This window comes from Hypanus sabinus, chromosome 24 (assembly GCF_030144855.1).
Source record: "Hypanus sabinus isolate sHypSab1 chromosome 24, sHypSab1.hap1, whole genome shotgun sequence".
Classification (NCBI taxonomy): Eukaryota; Metazoa; Chordata; class Chondrichthyes; order Myliobatiformes; family Dasyatidae; genus Hypanus; species Hypanus sabinus.
The window spans coordinates 2560044-2584123 of record NC_082729.1 but is presented as its reverse complement, the minus strand read 5'-3'; the positions used below and the strand labels follow the sequence as shown (position 1 = coordinate 2584123).

The 24080-nt window shown below is 45.0% G+C and overlaps 1 protein-coding gene across 1 annotated transcript in view; it reads left to right on the top strand.

The window, feature by feature from the left end:
• myom3 (myomesin 3) overlaps positions 1-24080 on the top strand; it is a 121695-nt gene that overhangs the window by 41499 nt on the left and 56116 nt on the right. The window contains exons 12-18 of the mRNA XM_059949160.1: positions 1410-1460; positions 3779-3906; positions 10185-10368; positions 11413-11587; positions 14649-14770; positions 16713-16900; positions 19769-19895. Coding sequence (XP_059805143.1) covers positions 1410-1460; positions 3779-3906; positions 10185-10368; positions 11413-11587; positions 14649-14770; positions 16713-16900; positions 19769-19895 — 975 coding nt within the window. The remainder of the gene's footprint in view (positions 1-1409; positions 1461-3778; positions 3907-10184; positions 10369-11412; positions 11588-14648; positions 14771-16712; positions 16901-19768; positions 19896-24080) is intronic.

Sequence of the window (24080 nt, the reverse complement as noted above, 5' to 3'; positions counted from 1 at the left end):
CCATACCCCTACCATCCATGAACCTATCCAAACTTCTCTTAAATGTTGAAATCAAACCGGCATCCACACTTGCGCTGGCAGTTCGTTCCACACTCTCACCAGCCTCTGAGTGAAGAAGTTTCCTCCTCATGTTCCCCTTAAACTTTTCACCTTTCACCCTTAACCCATGACCTCTAGTTGTAGTCCTACCCAACCTCAGTGGGAAAAGCCTGCTTGCATTTACCTTATCTGTACACCTTATTATGTTTTATACCTCTATCAAATCTCCCCACATTCTCCTGCACTCCAGGAAATACAGTCCTAGCTTATTCAACCTTTCCTTGTAACTCAGGCCCTCCAGTCCCAGCAACATCCTTATAAATTTTCTCTGTACTCGTTCAATCTCAAGTCAAGTCACTTTTTATTATCATTTTGACCATAACTGTTGGTACGGTACATAGTAAAAACGAGACAACGTTTTTTGCTATCTTATTGACATCTCTGTGAATGGAGCGATTTTACATGGACATCTCTGTACCTGCGATTTCTTTCTTTGTCTAGGGGATGTTTACAAAATGCAAGCAGGCATTTTCCACTGAGGTCAGGTGAGACTGCAACTAGAGGTCATGGGTTAAGGGTGAAAGTTGTGTAAAGTTGAAAGAAAACATGAGGAGAAACTTCTTCACTCAGAGGGTGGTGAGTCTGGAACGAGCTGCCAGCACAAGTGGTGCACGTGAGCTCAATTTCAACATTGAAGAGAAGTTTGGGTAGGTACATGGACGGGAGGGGTTTGGTCCAGGTGCAGGTCGATGGGAGTAGGCAGTTCAGCATGGAATAGATGGGCCAAAGAACCTAGCTCAGTGCTGGAGTGTTCTATGATTCTTTGGATGGGAGGGGTATGGAGGGTTATAGTCGAGGTGTAGGTCAATGGAACTAGGCAGAGTGACAGTATGGCACAGTCCAGATGGGCCGAAGGGTCTGTTTCTGAGCTGTAGTGCTCCAGTGACTCTATATGGGTGTTGCTGGGTTAATTGCCCATCCTTCTGGTCACTCCTAGACCTGCTGTCGTCCCTGTGATGTGGCCTGGCCCATTGTGCTCCTGGCAGCTGTTGCAGGGTTTAGACTCGATGACAAAGTATCTGAAGGTCAGGATGATGTCCAACCGGCAGAGTAGCTCAGAAGCTGCTGCCCTTGTCCGTTCAGCGGAGAGTGGTCATGGGTTCAGCAGGTACCACAGAAGAAGACTTGACAAGGGACTGACTGGCATGCAGCTCTGGTGAAGGGTTGGGGTGGACCGTAAGTCCAACCCAGGTCATGGAACATGCATGGGTGAGACTGACATTCTGCTAACTGATTGTCGTTCTGCCTTCATAATGGTGATTTCTTACCAGTATCCACTGATGAAAGGTTCTCTCGTTTCACACCCACAGATATCCAGACCGACAGAGGTGAGATTGTGATTACCAAAGATGAACTTGAAGGTAGGCTTTGATCAGTAGAGCTATGGTGGGGGGGAGGTCGTTCCTCTCAGAGCAGCAAGCAGCCCTGTCTGCTTGTGACGGATTCGACAGAGTTACACACACAAAATGCCAGAGGAGCTCAGCAGGCCAGGCAGCATCAACGGACAGCAATTAGATAGTCAATGCTTCGGGCTGACACCATCCATCGGGACCGGAAGGACCACTCTTTATTCCTCTATGCTACCTGACTTGTTGAGTTCCACGAGCATTTTGTGCGTGTTGCTCTGGATTCCCTCTGTTGTAACTGTGAACAGAATCAACAGAGAGACGCTGAAGCCAGTGCATGTAGAAGTGTTCCATTCTTCAACAGGCATCACATCGAGACACTCTTGAAAGAAGACGCCTCCCGACCAAATAGTAATGATATTTTTTATATGCTAAAGGTCAAAGGTAAATGCAGGATAATTCTTTAGTTACAATGTATCTACAATGCTTCCTTTGAATTACATGTGATTTTCAAACACCTCCTGCTTTGCACTCTCACTCCGGACACCCAACATCAACCTTAATCCCCACTGCCTCTGGGCCCCGTCATCCAAGGTCCAAGTCCAGTGTTTCTTTGTGGGCGATTGACCCTAACCTGCAGCTCCAGGAAGCCCACTGTTCAGAGCGGCATTTTAAATTCAATCAGCCACCCACATTCAAATCTGAAGGTTGGCTCGTGTTGAACTAAATATTTGCTATTTACCCTGCATCCAGAATACATTTAACACCCAGCATCTTCAGAATCTTGTGTGTTTTGATGGAATTAGCTAATTCCTTCCATTATTAATTTTATTTAGAACATAGAACATTGAAGCACCATTCAGGCTTTTCGGCCCACAATGTTATGCCGACGTTTTAACCTTCTCTAAGATCAACCTAACCTTTTCCTCCTGCACAGCCCTCCATGTTTCATCATCCATGTGCCTGTCTAAGAGTTTCTTAAATGTCCATAATGCCCTCTTCCACCACCCCTGGCAGGTACAGTGATTTCCAGGTACCCACCTCTCCCTGTGTAAAAAAACTTTCATCTGATAAATCGCTTGTACTTTCTCTAATCACCTTAAAATTACCCCACCTCATTTCCGCTCGGGGAAAAAGTCTCCGGCTGTCCACTTGATCTGTGCTTCTTTCCATCTTGTAAATGTCTATCAGGTCACATTTCATCCTCCTTCACTCCAAAGAGAGAAGCTCTAACTTGCTCAGCCTTTCCCCATAAGACACTTTCTCTAATCCAAGCATCGCCCAGGTAAATCTCCTGTGCACCCTCGCTAAAGCTTCTACCTCCTTCCTGTAAGGAGCTGACCAAAACGCAGCACAATATTCCAAGTGAGGTCCAAGCAGACTTACTGTTGCTCCTTTCTTCCCAGCGTTCTGGGAGAGATCTCATGCGGCACTGGGCATATATCCAACATCGTCATTATTACGTCTTCTGACGTAGACAATCGTGTCTTTCCGTGACCGTGACTGTTCTCAGCAAATTCTTCTACAGAAGTGGTTTGCCATTGCCTTCTTCTGGGCAGTGTCTTTACAAGACGGGTGACCCCAGCCATTATCAATACTCTTCAGAGATTGTCTGCCTGGTGTCAGTGGTCACATAACCAGAACTTATGATCTGCACCAATTGCTCATACGACCGTCCACCACCTGCTCCCGTGGCTTCATGTGACCATGATCGGGGGAGGGGATGGGGTTAAGTAGGTGCTGCACTTTGCCAAGGGTGACCTGCAAGCTAGCGGAAGGAAGGAGCACCTTACACCTCCTTTGGTAGAGACGTATCTCCACCCCGTCACCCATTAGCCAATATTAATCATTGTAATATCTTCAAATGTCTCCATCTTGGCCTTGACGTCCTCAGGGACTAAGACCTTCTAGGTTGAGATTCCATAGACAGGGATATTAGTAACATAGACAGGTACAATAATGGGAAAGGTTCCCAACCTGGGGTCCATGAACTCCTCGGTTAATAGTGAGGCTCCATGGCAGAAGTAAAGTTTGGTTTAGAGTGAAATGGGCCCAATATGGCAAATGGGACTACCTTAGTTGGCACTCTTAGTTGGCAGGGACTTGATGGGCTGAAGGGCGTTCTCTGTGCTCTATGACCCTATGACTCATCACTTTTGTGTGATGTAATTACCTCTCACTTCTGATCCAAATGGCTGACTGCTTATTTTGAGGTTGTGACCACTGGCTCCACACTCCATGGGAAATGCTATTCTGCGTGCTCTCTGTCAGACCCCAGGGGAATCCTGTTCACTTCAATTAAATGCTGAGAACTGAACCTTTATCTTCTCCAGGAGATGTCCGCATCCCACTGCCTCCAACCAAACTCCGGGTTTCCGAAGTCGGACAAACATACGTGGCTCTTTGCTGGAACGAGCCGAGCCCTCGAGGGAGAGAACCCCTGACCTACTGCGTGGAAAAGGTGAAGGCAAAACCTCATGGTCCAGAGCCAGGTTGGACACCTGTTCACGTATCATTCAAAGGTTTTGACCTGACTAGTGGCAACCTTATTTCAGCAAGAGTAAAGCTGTGATCACTACGTTCTTTATTGTCCGGGAAGTGGGAAGGGAATTCCGATCTGACCCAAAAAGTAGGTACTGATCTCCTGTGCAAGTTAAAATGGGCCACATCTGACTAGTTTAAAACAGATCAGAGATACATTTTCAGGAGGATGTTAATCCAAAGTCCCATCCAGATACACAAAATGCAAGAAGGTCAAACTGAATCTCTGGAGGAGAATAAACCATTGACATTTTGGGCTGAGACCCTTCATCAGGACTGGAAAGGAAGGGGTTAGAAGCCAGAGTAAGAAGTTGTGGGGAGGTATGGATCACAAGCTGGCAGGTGATTGGCGAGATCAGGTGAGGGGGAAGATAAGTTGGTGGGGGAGGGGGGATGAATAAGAACCTGGGAGGTGATTGGTCAAAGAGGCAAAGGGCTAAAGAAGAAGGAATCTGATAGGAGAGGACAGTGGACCATGGCGGAAAGGGAAGAGGAGGGCCACCACAGGGAGGTGAAGGGCAGGTGAGGAGAAGAGAAGGGCTGAGAGAGTAGCCAGAATGGTGAATAGTAAAAGATAGAAAAGGAAGTGGGAAGTAATTACTGGAAGTTAGAGAAATCACTGCTCATGCCAGACAGAATATGTTTAAGGTGTTGTCCCTACAGCCTGAGTTTGGCCTCATCGTGGCAGTAGAGGAGGCCCTGGACTGACATGTTGGAATGGGAAGTCAAATTGAAATGGCCTCCACCAGGAGATCATGCGTTTTGCAGCAGATTGAGTGTTGGTCCTCGACAAATCAATCCCTCCCCCCGTCTACATCAGGACTCACTATTGTGGAGGAGGCTGCACTGGAAGCTCTGAATCAGTAGATGACCCCAAACAGGTTCAAAGGTAAAGCATCACCTCACCTGGAAGGACTGAATGTTGGTGAGGGAGGAGGTGAAGGGGCAGGTGTAGAACTTGTCCCACTTGCAGGGATAATTGCCAAGAGGGAGATCGGTGGGGAGGAACGAGTGGACAAGGGAGTCAGATAGAGATTGATCCCTGCAGAAAGTGGAGGGTGGGGGATCCATTGGACTAGTAGTGGAAGTTATAGAGAATGCTGTGCTGGGTGTGAAGGCTTCTGGGGTGGTAGGTTAGGGTATGGGGAACCCTGTCCTTGTTATGTGATGAGAGTCTGGGGGCAGTGTGGATGTCTGGGAAACGGTGGAGATGCAGGCCAGGCCAGCATTGATGGTGTGAAAGGGAAAGTGTGTTCTTTGAGAGAAAGAGGATATCTCAGATGCCACATCTGGAGAGCAGATGAGACCGAGATGGAGAGAAAGGAATAACATTCTTACACATGGCTGTAGTCATGATAGCTGTGAGAGTTAGTGGGTTTGTAAAAAATGTCAGTGGATAGTCTAGAGATGGAGGCAGACTGAGAAAGGGAAGTGGATCAAATACATTTGAAAGCAGTGTGAAAGATGGAGGCAACTCTTTCCATACTGCAGTTGTTGAAGCAGCGTAGAAAGAGGTGAGGAGCATTACTGGTGAAGGTTTGGAACATGGACTGTAAATGGACTGAGAGCAAGGCATGGCTGGGGCCCAGGGCTACATCTTTTGTTTGGAGGAAGTGAGAGGAGCTGAAAGAGAAATTGTTGAGGGTGAGACCCAGTTCTGATTAACTTAAATTTGAAATAAGCTCCATTTAAGTTAAACAATGAAACCTTCCATTCACCCAAGCAGTCCACGTTGGTGCAATGAACAATCTTCTATGGGAACTGAGTGGGTCGAGCAGCATCAGTGTGAGGAAAGGAATTGTTGACATTTTGGTCAGACCCCACATCAGGACTGATTGTGGAGTTCGACCTAAAACATCGACCAATTCCTTTCCCTTCCACAGATGCTGCCCGACCAGCAAGTTTCTCCAGCAGACTGGTTGTCAGTGCTCCAGGTTCCAGCAACTGGGACCTCTAGTGTGTCTTCAGACCATGTTGGCCTTTCTTCTCCCACGGGCTGTGAGGCTCACTTGGTTCCCATGTTCCTTGAATTTGGTCGAGCAGGTGAGTCTCTCTGGCCTTCTCTGCTGTCCCAAAGGTGGAAGAGCATCAGTGTGAAGCAGGAGAAGCAGCTACTAAACCCTCAGCCATCATCACCATTTACCATGATTCATCATGTGATAGTCAGAGGCTTTGTCCCAGGGCCTGCATGAGAGGGAACAGGTTTAGGGTGCTTGGAAGGAGATATCAGGGGTAAGTTTTTTACACAGAGAGTGGTGAGTGTGTGGAATGGGCTGCCGGCAACGGTGGTGGAGGTGGATATGATAGGGTCTTTTAAGAGACTCCTGGATAGGCACATGGAGCTTGGAAAAATAGAGGTAACCCTAGGTAATTTCTAAAGTGTACATGTTCGGCACAGCTTCGTGGGCCAAGGGGCCTGTATTGTGTTTTTTTAATGTTTCTATGTTACCATCATTTTGTCCTTTTTGTGGTCCTGTGCAGAAACTGAGATCACATTTCCTAAGTTACAGTCTAGGCTGGTTCCTTAAGGCTGTTATAGCCGGGGATAGTCGTGGGGATAAGATCTCTTCACGTATTAAAGGCTTCCAATGGTGTGCATCCCATATAGCCTCTGACAACCAAGTCCAGATCCTGGTCTTCACGTGGGGCTTAGCTACTAATACCAGCTGAAACATTTCTACTGACAGGAGAAGGAGAAAAGGCAGGTTACTGAAACCTTAAAGCCAGTCACTTCGGGCAGACGGGGCTTGTCTAGGAGAAGGAAAATTCTGATCTGAAATCTCCGCTGCTTTGCGGCTATCCTTTCCCATGGGGAAGGCTTCGGGAGTAGACCCCATGGAAAAATCCGGAGCTGGAGTCCCTAAGGCAGTCCTACAATGAGTTCAACACTGACTGGGACTCCTGCAACATGACCGGTGCCAAACTATATCGGTCTCTGCCATAGCTTTGGATTTAACAGCTGCATGGAGGGGCAGGGGGTTATGCTACATGCACACAGCTTGCTCTCTACATCCTACTGCCCTGGCTTGTGTACTGGTCTGTGAATCACATAGACAGCTCAGACACAATATCCATGATCGATCCTGACTAACGAAGGGCTTCAATCAGGCCACATCTCATAAACTTCTTCAATGACCACAGATTGCTCTGGGATGATTTGAGTTTCTGAAAGGTGTTCAGAGAAATGGAAGCATTGCTCCCTTTCACTCAGCCACCCAGGGTGGGAATGTTGAGTTCTTGGATTTCACAGCCACAAGTTCCCCAGGTAACCTTACAAATGACCGGAGCCCCAAGTTTGTTAATCTCTGTAAGTTTGCTGGGAAAATCAAAGGTCTGATGTCTGCGAATCTGCTAGACTACCAGAAGCCAGCGCTGGGGTTGGAAGACTGTCTATGTGCAGGGTGGATGGGAGGACATGAGGGCGGAAAGGGGCTTGTTTTGCTGTTGTTGTTCAGTTGTTTGTTGTGTCCTATGTTGTTCTGCCGAGCATTGTGGGTAAGCTATGTTGGCGCTGGAATGTGTGGTGACTCTTGCGGGCTGCCCCCAGCACATCCTAGGTTCTATGTTTCCTCTAAGCTGTGTGCATGTGCGCCCACACACGTTTTTCAACCAGCGCACAAAAGAAATTAATGTGCGCACAAAAGGGTAGTTACTTGAAATAATGTGGTAATTAATAATTATATTTATTGAAAATAATCTTTTAGCTAAATGTTTCTGTTAACTAGTTAGTCGGTTTTTCAAACACCACAATGCAGGTCAGTAATTTACGTCACCTCACCTTTCCTGTTCCGGTTTGTACAGCTGCGTCACGGCGGCAGCCATCTTTGGCAGACAGTGTTCATATCGTAAAATTTACAAAGATCTGTTTCAAACACTGTAGATAGCTTACTAAGTTTTTATTGGAAAAAATATTGATACACTAAGTCAAATTCAAAAGAAGCGAAGAGTATTATGTGCAAAAGAACTGCAAATTTGTTTAAAGTTGAATGGCTTTAAAAAATAGTAGAAACTGCTACACCAAAAATGTCACAGTTGATACAAGTTCACTGTTGACTTCTATAAATAGTCTTTGTGTTCATTTAAAAGAAAGATTTCCTGAAGATGAGGTACAAGAATGGTCAGCTTTTGATTTCTCTGCAATTACAGATTGTGACCTCACATTTGGCAATGAACAAGTTAATGCCTTATGTCTAAATATCATGATTTTCTAGCTGAAAATACTGCAATAGTTAGACAGTTTAATGATTTCAAATTTTCTGTGCAAGGAAAAATTAAATCCAAACTAATTTCAGACTTTGCTCAAACGGTGGCATTTGTACTTTGAAATGAACAGTTGTGCGACCTTGCACAGTTGATGGACGTTGGGGAAACCTTTCCTGCATGTAGTGCGGACTGTGAGTGAGGTTTTGGTCTAATGAGTCAACTCAAAAACAAGCTCAGAAACCGCTTAGGTGAATGTCATTTGGATATGTTAATGAGAGTCAAAAGCTATCAATTGGATGGAAGTTCTATTAGTCTAGAAAGAGTTTACAAAGAACGGGTAAATGCCAAAAACAGGGGAGAGACAACATATCTGAGTGACTTAAATATGTAAGTTGTTTTGTTGTTGTTCTGTGCATTTTTATGTCAAATATTTTGTAAACCTACATAAACCGTGCCATGTGTGCATTCAGTGCGCACATACTTTTGTCACAGGAAAAAAATTTGCACAACATAAGATTTTTGCGCACACTGACTACTAAAAATTAGATGGATCATTACTTAGGTTGTGTTGGTTGTTAATGCAAATGATGCATTTCACAGTATGTTTCAAAGTTCAAAATAAATTTTATTATCAAGGTACATATGTCACCATATACAACCCTGAGATTCATTTTCCTGTGGACATACTCAGCAAATCTATAGAATAGTAACTATAACAGGATCAGTGAAAGATCAACCAGAGTGCAGAAGACAACAAACTGTGCAAATGCAAATATGAATAAATAGCAATAAATAATGAGAACAGGAGATAATGAGATAAAGAGTTCCTGAAAGTGAGATCATTGTGGACGTGAAGTTATCCTCTTTTGATCAAGAGCCTGATGGTCGAGGGATAGTAACTGCTTTTGACACTGGTGGTGCGAGTCCTGAGGTTCCTGTACCTTCCACCTGATGGCAGCAGTGAGAAGAGAGCATGGCCTGGGCGGCGGGGATCTCTAGTGTTAGGTGCTGCTTTCCTACGACAGTGTTTCTTATAGATTTCAATGTGCATGTGAGAAATAAATCTGAATATAGCCATTAAGCACTTACCACATCGTAGAAAATGGGGCAAGCAGGTTATGCCCCCATGAACATAGTTGATCAAACAATTTTGGCCAATCACATCTCCTGTGCGTTAGGCACTCACCTTTACCTTGTACTGCTGCCTTCTGAGTATGTACCCCTCTCCTTTCCTCCCATTCCCTTACCTTTCTTCCCACTCCCTCTTCCACCTGTTGCCACCCTCACTGAAAACCCTTGGCTTTCTGTTCTTCCCAATGCAAGACGATCCATCCAACCTGCAGAGTGCTTCCTGTACTTACCACGTTCATACATACACACAAAATGCTGGAGAAACTCAGCAGGTCGAGCAGTATCTTTGGAGGGGAATAAACAGTCGACACTTTGGGCCAAGGCCCTTTGACAGGACTGGAAAGGAAGGGGAAACAGCCAGAATAAAAAGGTGTGGGGTTGGGGGGGGGGGGGAAGGAGGACAAGCTGATGGGTGATAGGTGAGAGCAGGTGAGGGGGAAAGTGGGTAGTGATGCAGGAGGAGGGATTAAGTAAGAAGCTGGGAGGGGATAGGTGGAAGAAGTAAAGGGTTGAAGAAGAAGGAATCTGATAGGAGAGGAGAGTGGACCATGGAAGAAAGGGAAGAGGAGGGAAACCATGGGAGAGAGGGAAGGAGAGGGACCAGAGTGAAGTGATGGACAAGTGAGGAGAAGAAAAGGGTTTAGAGGGGAGCCAGAATGGAATAAGAGAGAAGAGGTAGGCTAATATTTTGATATGATGTTGGGAAGGGTGAGGAACCTGTGATCATAACTGGATGGTAACCTCACCCAACTGGAACCAAGTCGGTCCATGTCAGTAAACCATTAGTCGATCTGTAACAATGGTTTTGTACGTGAATAACTGATTACAATTCATGTTTAGTCTTTCCGCTTTCTTCCTGTTTAGTCTGTGGCTGGAAGCAACAGTTGGCAACGAGCAAGCCTGGACATCACTGTGAGCTGCCCGAGATTTGCAGTCACTGACTTGGACAAGACGACATCGTACTGCTTCCGGGTGCGCGCCGCCAATAAGTATGGCATCAGCGAGCCGTCCCAACCTTCTGCGGTCATTCGGTTTGGACAGACACCAGGTAATGTCTCACAGGCGTAGAGGCTATCAGTTGCCAGGTCTCTTCACTGGGACAGCGAACTGTTTACTGTCTACCTGTGCTATGCACTTTATGCATTTTGAGTTATCTTTTATTAACTTATTGATGGTAATATTTTGGTTTAAGTGCTGTGTGTGATATATATCGTGTGGCTGCACCGTGGTCCTGAAGAACATTGTCTCATTTGGTTGTACAGTCAGGTGACAATAAACTTGAACTTGAACTTGTTCAGTCCATTGTTATTAGAGGGTGAAGCCGAAGTAAATGAAAAACTGGGTTATGATTGTTACAGCATGTACTGAGAAAGTGTAAACAGATCACTACACAGTTCTTTGTGTTAGTTGTCTGTACCATTCAGCCAGGTTTTCTAAATAGATGAAAACAAACTCAGAGTGGATCAAATTATTTGCGCATTTATTACTTGCAAGGGTAGACTACCTCTACTGTCCATGTCATTGGTAGATAGCTTCAATCTAACAGCTCAAAACAGATCTTTTTTATATGTGTACAGATTCCAGCTTCATGTCCATGAGGCCATTCCATCCCTTAACTGCATTCCTGCTTCATCTCACATTTATCTTGCATGAGCCCAATTGTCACTGTCCTTGGGTCTTCTCCACCCAACAGCTACATCCTGTGCTTCTGCTTTTAATCATGCAATGTCCAAACACTTCCGGCTCCAAGTCATGTACTCTTGCGAGCTTCTTATCCAACTACAGCTCGGGGTGTCAGAGTCTGGGGTTCAATTCCAGTGCCATCTCTAAGCAACTTGGTGTGTTCCTTCCCGTGTGCTCATGGTGCTCTGGTTTCCTCCCAAAGTCCAAAGACTGTTCATAGGTTAATTGTCCTGTGATTAGGCCCGGGTTAAATAGGTGTGTTCCTAGGCCATGGTGTATCTCTAAATAAATAAATAAATTCATTACACAGCGCACTGAGGTAGAACAAGGTCTGTCCCAGATCCAGCAGGTCACCACTGGAAGCTCTACTTTGGACAACCACTAACTGTGTCTTTCTTCTGCTGTCCAGCTCCTCCATCTCCACCACACAGCATCGTACCTGTCCGAGACACAAAGACGTCTGTGGCCGTTCTGTGGGAAGGCCCTGAAGATGAAAGTGAACTGATCGGTTTCTATGTGTATGCTTGTCAAGTTGGGACCAACAACTGGGAAATCTGTAATAACAAGCCTGTGAAATCAAAGAGGTTAGGACAAATTTATTTCAGTCTAATCAAACCAGGTCAGTGTAATCCGTGAAGGTTTGATAGTAAATGGGATGAAAGTGTTGTTTCGCCATAAGACTCAGGAGCAGAATGAGTCCATTTGGCCCATCGAGTCTATTCCACCATTCCATCATGGATGATTCATTATCCCTTTCAGCCCCAATCTCCTGTCTTCTCTCCGTAATCTGTGATGCCCTGACTAATCATGAACCTATCAATCTCTGCTTTAAATATATCCAATGACTTGGCCTCCACAGCTGTCTGTGGCAATGAGTCACTCTCTGGCTAAAGAAATTCATTCTCATCTCTGTTCTAAATGGGCATCCTTCTTTACCGAGTCTATGCCCTCTGGTCCAAGACTCACCCACTATAAGAAAACATCCTCTCCCCCTCCGCTCTGTCTGGGCCTTTCAACATTTAATAGGTTTCAGTGAGATCTCCTCTTACTCTTCTAAACTACAGATAGTACAGGTCCAGAGCCATCAAACGTTCCTCATACATTAACCCTTTCACTCCTGAGGTCATTCTCATGAGCCTCTTCTGGACCCTCTCCAATAAATGGATTAAACATTGATCTGTGTTCTTTGGAGTTTGCAAGAATTGAAGGTGAACCTCATCTATATTGTTTCAGTTCTTTGTGAACGGTGCTTATATGATGGCATGTTCCTGTGATTTTGCAGCGGGTACAGGTCCATAATTCACTGCAAGTGGTGTCACCGGTAGGTAGGATCGTAATGAAAGCTTTTGACACATTAGCCTTTGTAAGTCAAAGTATTGAGTACAGGAGATGGGATGTTATGTTGAAGTTGAATAAGACATTGATGAGGCCTAATTTGGAGTATTGTGCACCATTAGGTATTAGGTTCCGTGTTGTATGACATGGACGAACATGGTCTTTGACCATGATTGTTCTTGGCAAATTTTTCTACAGAAGTGGTTTGCCGTTGCCTTCTTCTGGGCAGTGTCTTTACAAGACGGGTGACCCCAGTCATTATCAATACTCTTCAGAGATTGTCTGCCTGACGTCAGTGGTCGCATAACCAGGACTTGTGATGTGCACCGGCTGCTCATACGACCATCCACCACCTGCTCCCGTGGCTTCACGTTACCCTGATCGAGGGGCTACACCTTGCCCAAGGCTGACCTGCAGGTTAGCGGAGGCTGGGTAGTACCTAACACCTCCTTGGTTAGAGACAAATCTCCAGCCTGACACCCAAAGGCAAGCTCATTAACAACATTTAAAAGATACTTGGACAAATACATGGATAGGGAAGATTTAGAGGGACGTGGCCCAATGCAAGAAAGACAGGATGGACCAGATGGACTGAAGGGCCTGTTTTCATGTGATAAAATATGTCTCTACCACTCCATGACCACACGTCCTTAAGGGTGCCAGCATTTCCATGACTGGAAGGATCTCTAATGAGTGGGTTAAAGGTTCCTTCTGCCCACTTAGTGGGCTTTAGACCCAGAGGAACGGGGGGATTATAAGTAGAGGTGAAACTTTGTAAAGATGTGCTTTAAAATAAAGCTGTTGCTTAATATGGGACCTTTTCTTATCCATCTGATTCCTAGAAAGAATCGTAACAAACGTGTCTGTCTCCCTCCACCAGTCTCATAGTGCATAGTCTCGTCCCTGGGAAGGAACGTGTGGCAATGGCTCTCTGTTGAAAGCAACCAGGACAGGAGACTTGTACAGGGAGTTTTTATCGTGGAAGATTCCTTGCACTGGGACGGTTCCACTCTCTCAGCCTCGCAAGTCCAGGTTCGGTGGAACCAGTAGTTGTCACAAACTGGTTGCAGTGCACGACCGTGACTTCTCCCGTGCCCTTTGCTCTCCGCGGAGCGTTGCAGAACCGGTGTCTTTGCCATCGGATCTCACGGGTGATCCCATCCGCCCTGCCTATGGGAGCTGACCTGGCATGCTAGGACAGACTTGACCCTATCTCACCAGGCTATGAGCCCCACTGGCTCCCCTCGCCTGGTTTAGCCCGCCCATCGAAGCGGCGTACCGGGGTGTGGCCGCTGTCACATGTAAACAGCTACTTGGTGCCACAGGTGAGAGCCGAGTGTCCGGTGGAGACCAAAGGTGAGTGAGCGGTTCCAGAATGGACACAACAAGCCCTTTCACCAGTGGTGCTACCTGGATACCCATACACCCGAATATAACTATTGGACAATGCAGGATCTATTTGTATCCATTTAACACCACATGCACCCATGGGTAACAGGGTGGAGATATGTCTCTACTAAAGGAGGTATAAGATATTCTAGCCTGCAGGTCACCTTTGGGCAAGGTGTAGCACCTGCTTAGGCCCCCGCCCCCCCCCCCCCCCCAAATCAGGGTCACGTGAAGCCATGGGAGCAGGTGGTGGATGGTCGTACAAGCAGCTGGTGCACATCACAAGTCCTGGTTACTGAAGCCAGACAGACAATCTCTGAAGAGTATTGATAATGGCTGGGTCACCCGTCTTGTAAAGACACTGCCCAGAAGGCAGCATTGGAAAATGAGGAACAATATTCCCTCTCCTTCAATAGTGAGAACATGTGTGAGATATCGAAGTATTGGGATGGACTGTAGTTTTTGATGGAGTCTAGATGGTGGTCTCTGGGGGCTTTGATATTGCTGGCATGGTGGGTGATGGGGGTTGACGCTTTTGCTCCTGCTTGTGCGTGGGACTAGGACAGGCTTGGGGTTCTAATATTTTCTGTCATTCAATCTTGTGGTTTTCTTTCTGTTTTGTGGATGTCTGTGAAGAGTAAGAATTTCAGGTTGTATTCTGTATACATTCTCTGATATTAAATTTAACCATTGAAAGCAGTTCTGTAGAGAAATTTGCGAAGAACAGTCATGGCCATGGAAGGAGCATCATATGACAGGGCACATGATGATGTTGATGATAATGATGATGATGATAATGATGATGATGATGATGATGATGATGATGATAATGATAATGATGATGATAGTGATGATGATGATGATGATGACCATATGAAACTGGAAAGAATCACTCCAAATGTGTCTGTTTCCTTTTGGCAGTTTCAAAGTGCATGGTCTCATACCAGGGAAGGAATATGTATTCCGTGTGAAATCCATCAGTCCAGCTGGACTCAGTGACTACTCCGTTGAATCAACACCAATCATTGTCAACAATCCCATCTGTGAGTATTCAACAAAACCTTTCTGCCATCATTGGTGATTATTGCCTCAGATTGGAGTTCACCTGTAATGGCCATTGGGCTGGGCAGCAGGGAAAACTGAAACACGGTGCCCTGAGAACCCCACTCCCTACCGTCCTCCTGATTCATATATAGGCTTTGGAAAATAACATGACATTGAAGACCTCAGAGCAATATCACAGTGCCTGAGGAACATCAGCGATTGCTGTGTTTTCTGTTCACAGACCCAGATCTAGAGTCGTTTATTTACTATGGGTACATTGAAACATTCAGTGAAATGTGCCATTTGTGTTAACAACCAACACACTCGAGGATGTGCTGGGGGCAGCCCACAACTGTCGCCACACATCCCAGCGCCAACATAGCTTACCCACAGTGCTCAGCAGAACCACAAAACAAGGCTCGACAGGCACAACACTCTGGCTCGAGGGCTCTACCTTCCTCCACATGGGCCAGACGGCGGTGATGGGTACAGGCAGAGGCGGCAGTGCTTGCTTCGTGATTAACCCATTGTTAACCACACCCGGGGCACAGTAGAGAAGGTGGCTGAGGACAAACAGAGATGGAGGACCTCCATTGCTGCCCTGAAAAGCATTTGAGGATGGTGCTGCACAGATGAGGCGGTCCTCTTCCGGGTCACCATTTCCTTTTAGACACTTTTTTAAACTGGAACTTATAGTAACTTGTTATACCAGCAGTGTACCACCGTCACAAAACAGCGATTGTCACGATGTATGACAGTGGCAATAAACCCTGCTCACAGACAGGAGAACAAAGAATGTTCCACTGTGGAATTTCATCCATAGATTTCATTGCATTGGGGAATGTTGTTTTCAGCCAAACTCTTGAAGCCATCTGTGGTTTCAGAACTTTGGACTTCTGTTCTACAATGCAGAACATGGAACATTGTGCTTACGTCCACGTGCCTGCCTAAGAGTCTCTTAAACGTCCCAAATGTATCTGGCTCTACCACCACCTCTGGCAGTGCATTCCACACACCCACCACTCAATGTGTAAAAGTCCTCTGACATCTCTCTATACTTTCCTCCAATCATCTTACAAAATATCACCTGTTTAACAGAAGATACGAACGGTTTGACACAGTACAGATGAGAGCATGAAGACGGAAGATGTGGATAAATGCTGGAGAGAGACAAGTCTAAAATTGTAAGGAACATCGCCACCTACTGGTTTTAAAAGTAGCGACTTAAAACTTGGCTTACTGATTCCATTATCACGGGCAGGGAGTGATTGAAGCTATGAAAAATGGGGAAATGTTTCTTTCTCTTAGCCTTCCACTTGGAGGACGGAGAAGGAAATTCTCTCCTGGCCATGATTCTGGGGCAAAATGAGCTTTAAGACTGAGAAGGGCCAACATCAGACTAGTGCAGGCTGCCGCAGATGCATTTAGTAACTACTGTTAGCTTGTGTGGACAAGCCACTCTTTGGCATTCATCTTCCCACAGACAACCGCAAAACAAAGAAACATTATGGAACCCGTTCAAAGAAAAACATCAAACTCCCGATGCACAAAAAAAAGAACAAATCCTGCAAATGGCAAAAACGCAAGCAAGTAATGCACCGAATCTATAACATCAAACCGCAAAGTCATTGAAACAGTTCGGTTCAATTTAGCGCTGTGTCGTTCATTGATTGCAGGCTGTAGAGTCAGTCCGTCCCATCAAACTCACACAAAATAGCAATTAAAATAAGGAGTACTGGCTGTACTATCCGTACATATTCTATGTTCTAAGAATGTAAAATGTAATCAGAATGTAAAATTTTGTCTGCCCATGGAGGCAGTAGGGACAGGACCACCACAAGGTCAAATTTTACAGAAACCCGAGGAAAAACTGTGCTGGGGAAACAGTCTGGATGGATTTTGGATTTTTAATATTTTAACCTGATGAACCTTTCTCCCCAGTTCTTCCGTCTGCTCCTTACGGCCTGACACAGCTGAGCTCTGGAAGGACTGAAATGGTTATTGCCTGGAAGGAGCCCAAATTCCCGATTGGACCCGAGGTTTTGGGATATTTCCTGGACTGCTGTAATGCGGCGCTGGCTGACTGGCATGAAGTTAACATTAAACCCATAAAGACCAGATTCTACAAGGCAAGACTACGTGTTTACACTTAATTTACAGTTTTCTTGGACTGATTTCTCAATTAGCCTCAGAATAGAGGGACGTCCATTTAGAACAGTGATGAGGAGGAATTTCTTTAGACAGAGGGTGGTGAATGTGTGGGTCATGGGTGTATTTAAGGCAGAGGTTGATAGATTCTTGATTAGTCAGAGCATCAGAGGTTATAGGGAGAAGGCAGGAGGATGAGATTGAGAAGGAAATGGATCAGCCATACTGGATTAGTGCAGCAGATTCGATGGGCTGAATGGCCTAGTTGTGCTCCTATATCTTATAGTCTTGTGGTCTAATTTTTTTATGGTAAAGTTATTAGCACATCAGCACCTAGGGCTTCTAGTTTCATCATTTACATCAGTAGTTTTTTTTGTATAATTGCTTACATCCCTCCAGATTTGGAGTCGTTTTTTGTTCCTTTTTCCATGAGGAAGACACTAAATATTTTTCCTTTTTGCTCATTACAAATCCCACACTCATCCGTAAAAGAACACAAATGCCCTCTTTGCTCCTTACTGTGATCTATAAAAATTGTTACACCTATAAATATTTCATGTTTCTTGCCTGGTTCTTTCTCTCGCCTCCTATCTTCCCGCTGTTTAATTGGTCTTCCTTTGCTGATGTCTTAAGTGCTCCCAAACCCCAGATTGTGTCCTTTCTGTCAAAGTTATACGCCTCTTCCTTCAATGTATTACTGTTTAATTTGGTCAGTCAGCCACAGAGAAATATCTTTACTGTTGGGTTTTGACCATAAATGATTTTTTTTGTATTTTGCTTATTATTTCTTGAAGCGCTGTTGTAAGGAAGCAGCATCTATCATCAAGGACAAACTTCTATAGATGTGTGGTGGAGAGCATCACAGCCTGATAAGGAAGTACCCTAGAGTCATAATCACAGAAACAGGCCCTTCAGCCCATCTAGTCCATGCCAAAGCATTTAAAGTGCCTGCTCCCATCGACCTGCACCAGGACCATAGCCCTCCGTACCCCTACCATCCATGTACCTATCCAAACTTCTCTTAAATGTTGAAATCAAGCTTGCATGCACCATTTGCACTGGCAGCTTGTTCCATGACTCTCTGAGTGAAGAAGATACCCCTCATGTTCCCTTAAATTTTTCGCCTTTCACCCTTAACCCATGACCTCCGGTTGTAGTCCCACCCAACCTCAGAAGAAGCCTGTCTGCATTTACCCTATCTACACTCCTCATAATTCCGTATCCCTCTGTCAAATCTCCTCTCAATCTTCAACATTCCAAGGAATAAAGTCCAATGCCCTTGAATGGAAAATCCTCCAAAAAGTAGTGGATACAGCCCAGATCTTCACAGGTAAGGTCCTCCCCACCGCTGTACACATCTACATGGAGTGCTGTCACAGGAAAGCAGCATCTATCATCAGAGACCTGCCCTCCCCCCCCACCCTGGTAATGCTGTCTTCTCCATGTTGCCATCAGGAAGGTACAGGAGCCTCAGGTCATGCCACAAGGTTCAGGAACAATTATTACCCCTCAGCCATCAATCTGTTCAACTAAAGGGGATAACTTTCTTCATCTTCACTGGCCTCAGCACTGAAAGGTTCTCACAATATATGGACTCACTTTCAAGGATTCTTCATCTCATGGTCTCAATATTTGTTGCTTGTTTATTTATTATTATTTCCTTCTTTTTAAATCTCCACAGTGTTGCAGACTGGTTGAACACACAAGTTGATGTGTCTTTCGTTGATTCTGTTATAGTTATTATTCTACTACAGACTTATTGAGAATGCCCACAAGGGAATGAATCTCAGGGTTGTATATGGTGACGTATGCGTACTTCGATAATAAATTTACTTTGAACTTTGAACTCTAAATGCCCGCCTGCTTGCAATCGTATCTTGCATCCAACCACACTCAACTGTCCTTTCGCTCCTTCATAGAACATAAAACATAGAAAATGACCAATTTAACCCTTCAATAGAACCCTCTAAGTCCTGACGAAGGGTCTCGGCCCGAAATGTTGACAATGCTTCCCCTTATAGATGCTGCCTGGCCTGCTGCGTTCCACCAGCATTTTGTGTGTGTTGCTTGAGTTTCCAGCATCTGCAGATTTCTGCATGTTTGCAATAGAACCCTCTATCATTTTTCTATAATCTATGTGCCTATCTAAGAGTCTCTCAAAAGTCCCTAATATGAGTGGGGGGGGGGGGGTGGAGATACATCTTTAGTAAAGGAGGTGTAAAGTGCTCCTTCTCACATGCTTAGCCCCCAATCAGGGTCACATGAAGCCATGGGGGCAGGTGGTGGATGGTCGTATGAGTAGCTGGTGCACATCACAAGTCCTGGTTATGTGACCACTGACACCAGGCAGACAATCTCTGAAGAGTATTGATAACGGCTGGGGTCACCCGTCTTGTAAAGACACTGCCCAGAAGAAGGCAATGGCAAACCACTTCTGTAGAAAAATTTGCCAAGAACAATCATGGTCATGATCGCCCACGTCAAAAAGACACGGCACATAATGATGGCAGTGAAGAAACAGTTAGGTAGATTTTTGCATGGCAGGGTAATTAATTGTTCTGGGGGACAGACAGGAGATGAGTCCGTGGCCAGATCAGTCATGATCTTATTGAATGGCGGGGCAGGCTCAACGGGCCAGATGGCTCCTAGTTCTGTTTCTTGTGAACAGTATGTAAGAGAGGTTTCTCGCTGTATCTTGGTGCACGTGACAGTAACAAACCAGCATCAATTCCATCTCTGTGTTACTTTCTGTCCTCAGTCCAGAGCACCGTGGGCCGTACTTCCCACCACAACGATACCCCCAACTGAACGAAGGCAGAACTCACGTTTGGTGTTTCATTGCTTTGTAGGTGAAGAACCTAAGAGAAGGTTGTTTCTACGAGTTCCGTGCCTTTGCCATGAACTGGGCGGGTGTGGGACCGCCGTCGGCAGTCAGCGACCAGTTTAAATGTGAACTGTGGACCACGCCACAGCCCGGTGAGTCTTCCACCCCTCTTTGGCAGTCTCACTTACTGCCTCTCTTTGGCTAACACTAGCCGCCTTTCAACAGCCCTTGGAAGGAATGTTTTGGTACAAGTCAATGGGACTAGGCAGCTTAAATGGTTCAGCATGGACTAGATGAACTGAAGGGCCTGGTTCTGTGCTGTACTTTCCTAGGACTCATGTTTCTAACTGCCAAGCCATCGAACACAGAACGTAGAACAGCACAGCACAGAAACCGGCCCTTCGGCCCACAATATTGTGCTGAACTAATTAAATTAGTAATCAAATGGCCACCTAAACTAATCTCTTCTGCCCACACAGTGCCCTCACATTCATATGCCTATCTAAACATCTCTAATGTATTTGCCTCTACCAGTACCCAGGCTGCACATTCCAGGCACCCACCACTCTTTCCGTAAACAAAACTTGCCCCTCGAATCTCCTTTGAAGTTACCCCCTCTCACCAGGGCCGGATTAAGCTAGTGCGAGGCCTGTAACATATGTTATAAAGGGGCCCTAATTTTTTAAAAAATGTACATAAGTATTAAAACATAAATTATTTACTTGCATAGTAATTTTTTTCAAATTTTTTTCATTTGCTATACAGCCAGATAATACGACAAATGTCTGACTCTTCAGCAGTAGCTTAACTTACTTGTAGGTATCAATTTCAAATGTCAGAAGTGACAAAACCACAATTTAAAAGTTAGCTTTTATAGATTTAGCATGAGCAAATTTGTTGATGATATGGGAAATGTCTATTTCACGCAGAAGTTCATGTTTGATGCTCATTAGAGTGAGATTGTTCAATCTGTTTTGACCCATGATGCTCCTCAGTACATTTTAAATCCTTTTCAGTTTTGAAAATGAGTGTTCTCCACTGTCGTAACCATGAGTGACAAATAGATGCGCAAGGCATTTTCTACATTTGGAAAACATGATTCAGGAGAATTGTCAGTTATCAAACAGTACAACTGTAACTATGCAAAGTCTTGTTTGGCAACAATATGAGAAGCAAGATCAGTTTCAACAGCTCAGTAAACTGCACAAATTCTTCATCAAGACTTTCTTTCAGTTCTTCCGGATATGATTTAATAAGATTTGATGACCTTTTTACGATCTCTTCAGGTGTAAACGACTGTAACTGATGAAGAAATCCAAAAACACCATTCACCTTTAGACACAAAATGCTTTTAGAACACAGCAGGCCAGACTGCATCTATAGGGAGAAGCGCTGTCGATGTTTCGGGCCAAGACCCTTCGTCAGGACTAACCGAAACGAAAGATAGTAAGAGATTTGAAAGTAGTGGGGGGAGGGGGAAATGCAAAATGATAGGAGAAGACCGGAGGGGGTGGGATGAAGCTAAGAGCTGGAAAAGTGATTGGTGAAAGGGATACAGAGCTGGAGAAGGGAATGGATCATGGGACGGGAGGCCTCGGGAGAAAGAAAGGGGGGGGAGCACCAGAGGAGATGGAGAACAGGAAAACAACTAAATGTGTCAGGGATGCGGTAAGAAGGGGAGGAGGGGCATTAACGGAAGTTAGAGAAGTCAATGTTCATGCAATCAGGTTGGAGGCTACCCAGCCGGTATATAAGGTGTTGTTCCTCCAACCTGAGTTTGGATTCATTTTGACGGTAGAGGAGGCCATGGATAGACAAATCAGAATGGGAATGGGACGTGGAATTAAAATGCGTGGCCACTGGGAGATCCTGCTTTTCCTGGCGGACCGAGCATAGGTGTTCAGCAAAACGGTCTCCCAGTCTGTGTTGGGTCTCACCAATATATAAAAGGCCACACCGGGAGCACCGGACACAGTATACCACACCAGCCGACTCACAGGTGAGACCCGACACAGACTGGGAGACCATTTCGCTGAACAACTACACTCGGTCCGCCAGAGAAAGCAGAATCTCCCAGTGGCCACACATTTTAACTCCACGTCCCATTCCCATTCTGATATGTCTATCCATGGCCTCCTCTACTGTCAAGATGAAGCCACACTCAGGTTGGAGGAACAACACCTTATATACTGGCTGGGTAGTCTCCAACCTGATGGCATGAACATTGACTTCTCTAACTTCCATTAATGCCCCTCCTCCCCTTCTTACCCCATCCCTGACATATTTAGTTGTTTGCCTGTTCTCCATCTCCCTCTGGTGCTTCCCCCCCCACTCCTTTCTTTCTCCCGAGGCCTCCCGTCCCATGATCCATTCCCTTCTCCAGCTCTGTATCACTTTCACCAATCACCTTTCCAGCTCTTAGCTTCATCCCACCCCCTCCGGTCTTCTCCTATCATTTCGCATTTCCCCCTCCCCCCACTACTTTCAAATCTCTTACTATCTTTCCTTTCGGTTAGTCCTGATGAAGGGTCTCGGCCCGAAACGTCAATAGTGCTTCTCCTTATAGATGCTGCCTGGCCTGCTGTGTTCCACCAACATTCTGTGTGTGTTGTTTGAATTTCCAGCATCTGCAGATTTCCTCGTGATTCACCTTTAGATATGCTTTCTGCCTTTTTGACAAGGCAGAAAGCAAGCTGTCAATAATGGCAAGAAATGTTCGGCTTTTAAACTTCTAAGTGGGCATTTGAGATTCAACAAGTGGATCAAGAGTGCTTGAACCACTGAAATCATCATCTGCGTGATTTTGCTTGTGTTTTCTTTGAGTTTGCTGTTGATAATCTTCACACTTAGTCAGATCCTTGGCTTTTTGCTCAATGTCTGAAAAAGTAGCTTGAATATATCCATGCAAGGATTCACAGAGTGCACAAGCTGTGTTCAAGTCTTGGCCAGAAGATTGCAAAGAGACACTGGCCATTTGAAAACACTGTAATACTTGATCCCACAATATGACCATTATTCCTGTTTCCAACTTCATCATGATTGAAAGTAGTCCACGAGCCTGTTGTCGACACTCTGCCTTCTGATCATTGTTATTTGAAATGTCATCCAAGACTTGTTTTATTGCAGAAAAGCTGTGTAAAAGTGCTTTTGTTGCACCTGCATGAGCTGAGCTGAGCACCTGGTATCTGACATTCTTTTCACAATGGGCGAATGAGCACCACCATCAGATAGTGCAGCAGAAAGGAGATCCCACCGATAAGCAGAAGCAGAGAACAATGTGTACAGGCTTTTTACAAATTGAAAGAACATTAACGCTTCTCGACAACATTCAGCAGCACATTTTGCAACCAAGTTTAGTGAATATGTAAAACATGGAGTGTAATCCGCAAACTCATTCAGCTCTTCAATCCGTGTTTGTAAGCCACTATACTTGCCACTCATGTTGCTGGCATTGTAATAACTTCGACCACAACAGTATTTTATATCAATGTCATTTTCCTTTAAAAAGCCAAGTAAACTTTGAGCGAGCTGTTCAGCTCTATGAACTTCCATATCCAAAAACTTCACAAATCTTTCAACTGGTCCTGACGGCAAAAGATAGCGCACAGTCAAAGCTGACCCACATTAGATACATCTGGAGCAGAATCCAATCAAACAGAATAATACTTGTATTTCTTCACTTCACCGATAATGTATGCTGGATCCAGTCAAATTGATGAATCCCTCACATGTTGTTTTAGATAGGTATGATTTATGCCCCCTTCCTTGGTTTGCATGAGCATTTATATGCTCTGCCAGAAAAGGGTCGAACTTGCCCAGTTATTCTAACAACCCCAAATAATTTCCTTTATGAGGAAGCCAACAGTTTCATCACTACCACGAAATGAAAGACCTTTTTCTGCTAAAAACTTTACAACTTCAATTATTCGCTGTTGAACTGTGTGCCAATACTTTTGTTCAGTCTCCATTTCTTTCACAAGGTGGGAATCGACACGTTTAGTTTTGTTTTTGCGCATTGACAGTGAAATTAAAGCTTGTCCATGTGAGGAACTTTCTTCATGTCAACATAAAAGATTGCTTGCATTTTTCTAGTCATTAACGCCTCTTCACTAAACTTTGATGAACATCCTAAAGTCATAACCTCGCATGGGAAACAGAATAGGCTTCCCTTGCTTTCTGAACAGCAGAACAAATTTTGTGCATGTTGCTTGTTTGTAGGTTTATGAACATATGTAAAATAAGACTTCTGACAGTGCCAAGTTATCTTTTTATTGTCATACAATCGCAGGGATGAAGAGAAGTCACTCTCAGCGTGTTGACATTCATTACTTTCCTTG